Source organism: Nanorana parkeri, unplaced genomic scaffold (genome assembly GCF_000935625.1).
Source record: "Nanorana parkeri isolate BGI_ZX_2015 unplaced genomic scaffold, ASM93562v1 scaffold2085, whole genome shotgun sequence".
NCBI classification, from domain to species: domain Eukaryota; kingdom Metazoa; phylum Chordata; class Amphibia; order Anura; family Dicroglossidae; genus Nanorana; species Nanorana parkeri.
The window spans coordinates 86,105-91,349 of NW_017308353.1; the positions used below are offsets into that span (position 1 = coordinate 86,105).

Here is a 5,245-nt window from a genome sequence, read left to right on the forward strand (position 1 = left end):
CCATACCATCAGAGATACCCCCCATACACACTAATGTACCCCCATACCATCAGAGATACCCCCCCATACACACTAATGTACCCCCATACCATCAGAGATACCCCTCATACCCACTAATGTACCCCCATACCATCAGAGATGCTCTTTTTATACCCAGTCATGTGACTGAGCTGTTGCCGATTCTCCTCATTAGATCTTCCGGCTCTTCCTTGTTGGCACCTTTGCCCGCTTCCTGTTGCCCTCCCCCAAGGTTTTCTGGGACGTGTTGCTGCCAATCACCTGATTGTATTTTCTTCCAATGTTCCGTTTCCTCGGCTGAGACGTGTGACGTGTCTTTGTATTGGGAATAAGTGACGGCTTCCTGTGCGAGATTTTCCAGCTGAAGCGTGACGTCTGTATGTGATTGCAGGTGCAGCGCGTGTGTGAGCAGTCCCTGGAGGTGTCACTGGTGTGTATCTGACCACGCGTGTACCCACACCGCACAGTGCAGCCAGACCGTCATCCACAGCCAGAATGTAAGGACGTCATGTCACGGGTCCGTGGTCCTGTGTGTAGGGATAGTGGCCTCCTAGTCACACATAACTAATCTATCTCCGTCTCTCCATCATCTTCCGGCAGGATGAAGACCAAGCGCCGTCGGGTCCAGACTTCTGCCCGAGAATGGAGAGTGTTGAGGGGTCTCGTCTGATTCCCGTTGGCCTGGAAAGGGAACTGGACCTCGTTGGACGTAATCTTCACCTATTGAACGTGAGTCGGCTTTCTTCTGATCCGCAAATAGTTTTATAGGAAACAATGTGTAGTCATGTCCTGACCAGGAAATGCCATTTCCCTGGCTTCCATACTTGAAAATCCAGTTCCAATCCAATGGATGGAATGGTAATCCAATAGATGGAAGGGAGATCCAATGGCTGGAAGGGAGATCCAATGGCTGGAAGGGAGATCCAATGGCTGGAAGGGAGATCCAATGGCTGGAAGGGAGATCCAATGGCTGGAAGGGAGATCCAATGGCTGGAAGGGAGATCCAATGGCTGGAAGGGAGATCCAATGGCTGGAAGGGAGATCCAATGGCTGGAAGGGAGATCCAATGGCTGGAAGGGAGATCCAATGGCTGGAAGGGAAATCCAATGGCTGGAAGGGAGATCCAATGGATGGAAGGGAGATCCAATGGATGGAATGGACTCGCATCCCACATACAGTAGATGAGTCAGTCTTTGGCCAGCTGAAGTTCTGGAGTTCCTTCCTTGAGTGGAAGGAGGCAGGGGGCCCCAGTGCAGGTCACGGAACCTCCTTCGCAACTTCAGGAACAGGCCCCCGAAGGTATCCGCACCCTCCGTCATTCTGTGAAGTCAAAACGTGCCAATCGTGCATAAAGATTGTGCTTAAAATAAGGTGCCCGTGCACAAACCTGGCAGGCTGTCCAGGCCAAAGATAAAAAAATTGCCCCGGACTAGCCAGAAGGCTTGCCCAAGAGGAGCAGATAAAGCTTGAGTGACCGTGTGCAGGTGAATCAAGTGGGGTCCCATACCCAAGTGATTTTCCGGCACTCCCTGAGACGCCGCTCCCAGGGGGCCACAGTACCGCGGGCTTCTCCGGCTCCCCAGCCCTCCGGCCAGACAAATGCAGTCCCATCCCTACCGAAAGGCATTGGCACCGGCGAATTGCCTGCCTACAACTGGGGACAAGCCCGGCGGGCGAACCGGACCAGAATCAACCCAGGAGGAAAGGAAACCCCTCCGGCACCCACCAATCACATCAGGGAATACTAAGCCTCCATCTACCGGTTCAAAGATGGTGTCGCTCTCCCCCCGAAAACTACAATAATGAGCGTTATAGGAACATGCGTGTAGTCTGAGATGTGGGGGGATCTCTCAGGCCGGCTCCTCCCCGGGGACTAAACTTCGTCTCATTCCACCTCGGGTTTGGGTTAGAGTCCCACTTTAGCTCTGACCGGCCTGCTAGAGGTCAGATTGGAGTATTTTCTCCCACAGAAGACGATCACCTTTCCTCGGCCTATGGAAACGCACGCCCTCGTTCCGGTGAAATGAAACGCACGCCCTCGTTCCGGTGAAATGAAACGCACGCCTTCGTTCCGGTGAAATGAAACGCACGCCTTCGTTCCGGTGAAATGAAACGCACGCCTTCGTTCCGGTGAAATGAAACGCACGCCTTCGTTCCGGTGAAATGAAACGCACGCCTTCGTTCCGGTGAAATGAAACGCACGCCTTCGTTCCGGTGAAATGAAACGCACGCCTTCGTTCCGGTGAAATGAAACGCACGCCTTCGTTCCGGTGAAATGAAACGCACGCCTTCGTTCCGGTGAAATGAAACGCACGCCTTCGTTCCGGTGAAATGAAACGCACGCCTTCGTTCCGGTGAAATGAAACGCACGCCTTCGTTCCGGTGAAATGAAACGCACGCCTTCGTTCCGGTGAAATGAAACGCACGCCTTCGTTCCGGTGAAATGAAACGCACGCCTTCGTTCCGGTGAAATGAAACGCACGCCTTCGTTCCGGTGAAATGAAACGCACGCCTTCGTTCCGGTGAAATGAAACGCACGCCTTCGTTCCGGTGAAATGAAACGCACGCCTTCGTTCCGGTGAAATGAAACGCACGCCTTCGTTCCGGTGAAATGAAACGCACGCCTTCGTTCCGGTGAAATGAAACGCACGCCTTCGTTCCGGTGAAATGAAACGCACGCCTTCGTTCCGGTGAAATGAAACGCACGCCTTCGTTCCGGTGAAATGAAACGCACGCCTTCGTTCCGGTGAAATGAAACGCACGCCTTCGTTCCGGTGAAATGAAACGCACGCCTTCGTTCCGGTGAAATGAAACGCACGCCTTCGTTCCGGTGAAATGAAACGCACGCCTTCGTTCCGGTGAAATGAAACGCACGCCTTCGTTCCGGTGAAATGAAACGCACGCCTTCGTTCCGGTGAAATGAAACGCACGCCTTCGTTCCGGTGAAATGAAACGCACGCCTTCGTTCCGGTGAAATGAAACGCACGCCTTCGTTCCGGTGAAATGAAACGCACGCCTTCGTTCCGGTGAAATGAAACGCACGCCTTCGTTCCGGTGAAATGAAACGCACGCCTTCGTTCCGGTGAAATGAAACGCACGCCTTCGTTCCGGTGAAATGAAACGCACGCCTTCGTTCCGGTGAAATGAAACGCACGCCTTCGTTCCGGTGAAATGAAACGCACGCCTTCGTTCCGGTGAAATGAAACGCACGCCTTCGTTCCGGTGAAATGAAACGCACGCCTTCGTTCCGGTGAAATGAAACGCACGCCTTCGTTCCGGTGAAATGAAACGCACGCCTTCGTTCCGGTGAAATGAAACGCACGCCTTCGTTCCGGTGAAATGAAACGCACGCCTTCGTTCCGGTGAAATGAAACGCACGCCTTCGTTCCGGTGAAATGAAACGCACGCCCTCGTTCCGGTGAAATGAAACGCACGCCTTCGTTCCGGTGAAATGAAACGCACGCCCTCGTTCCAGTGAAATGACTGGAAAGTCACGTGTCACATTGCAGGGCGGGAGGCGTGTGATTCGGGGAACGTTGTTACGCAATCCTTGTTTTGTAGTTGTTTCTCTGCAGGAGGATAAATCAGTAGAAGTCCAGGGGGGGAGCGGCTTCCAGCCCTCTGCTGTCTCCTCCAATCACTGGACCCCCGGAAATGACGTGTATTACATCACTTCCGGTGTTACTCTTTCAGTCTCCGCCTCTTAGGCTTAGTTCAGTCCCTGGGCTGGAGGGGGCGTGCTGCAAGAACTATTTTGATCGCACCCGAACGCACTGCAGGCACAATGTGCCTTGCCATCGCATTGCGGCCGGAGGGCGGGGCTACGGTGCCATATACTTCAATGGCCCGTCACGCCCCCTCCAGCCCAGCAAAGACGTTACCCGGCCGCAATGCGGACAGGAACGCACTTCCTATGGTGTGAACTAACCCTTAGAGCCAGAAGAAGAAGCTGGGGGAGCAGATCTCGGCTTCTTTGGGGTCCCTAGGTCTGATGTCTCCATAAAGAGGACCTGTCACACCCTATCTGCTATGACATAGGGTGCTTGTTAGCCCCCCCCCCTCCCCCCCATGTGATGGCAATAGGGTTAGTGTAAAAAATAAGTCACATAAAGGGGAAAAAAATGTTTTTTAAGGCGGAAATTTGCGGAGATTGAGATGACTCCTAACACACACCACGGTGACTGGTTCTCTTTAAATGAGCCTGTGCCGTTTATGGTAGTATGCTGTTGTGGTGACTTCTGTGCTCTGTAACCTGCGTCTCTGTGAAATCTTTTAGGGGGAAGCACTGGAGTACAGATGCATCATAGAGGTGGCGGGTTCCCCCATCACCCTGCGAGCGCAGGTGGAGAGAATGTCCGGAGAAGAGGACCTGTATTCGGTGCACTGCGAGACGCACAAGGTCAGTGGGCACCTCTGCCAGGGCCGGGCGGTTCTAAGGCCTTTGTAAGAATTCTTCCTGTAAGGGGGCCGTCACATGCGTTTCCTTAGTTGCAGACACCCGTAACGCCCCAGTGGGGACAGAAATGGCCCCGTTAAGTCATAGAAAAGTCGAGGGGCCACAACACACCCTTATCATCAGAGTGCAATGAGAAAAAGCCCTCCAGCTGTGGTGAAACTACAAATCCCATGATGCATCTCTCTCCGGGAGTGATGTCTGTGGCTGTGAGAATCTTGCAATGCCTCCTGGGATTTGTAGTTCCATCCCGGGCTGTAGCTACCATGAGGCGAGTGAGGCACTTGCCCCAGGCACAGCTGAGAGGGGGCGCAGCCAGGGCTGTCCTGGCAGCTCCCCCTCGCCCCTGTTGCCATGGTGAGCACAGGGCAGCAGGCGGGATTTATAGTAATGTAGAGATCGGCGGTCAGTATGGCTTTGGTTGGCAGGTGACGCTGTGTCTCTCTTCCAGTACGAGTATCCTCTCCATGCGTTTGAGCAGCCGGTCACCGTGTACGTGACGAAGGGGGACGTCTACCGGGTAGATAACAAGGACGATATGAAAGGTAACTCTTCAGTCTGATTCTGTCCTTGTCATGCAATGCGTCGCCATTTTTGTTTTGTGATGCGCCATGCCGAGCTGAACGCAAACGGCAATGATTATGTGAGCAAGGCCGCCCTGAAATGCCCAACCTGACCACTAGGTGGCGCTATGACTATAGACACAACCTGGCTGGGTGACAGTCGGAGCTGAGAAGCAGCTTCTCAACCATCATTTCCTTTCCTCCCCCCTCT

General features: G+C 53.7%; 1 protein-coding gene across 1 annotated transcript in view; it reads left to right on the plus strand.

The window, feature by feature from the left end:
* Nucleotides 1-5,245, plus strand: part of PLXNB3 (plexin B3) — a 70,041-nt gene that overhangs the window by 26,954 nt on the left and 37,842 nt on the right. Inside the window, exons 8-11 of the mRNA XM_018572609.1 lie at nt 410-507; nt 626-747; nt 4,295-4,417; nt 4,923-5,016. Coding sequence (XP_018428111.1) covers nt 410-507; nt 626-747; nt 4,295-4,417; nt 4,923-5,016 — 437 coding nt within the window. The remainder of the gene's footprint in view (nt 1-409; nt 508-625; nt 748-4,294; nt 4,418-4,922; nt 5,017-5,245) is intronic.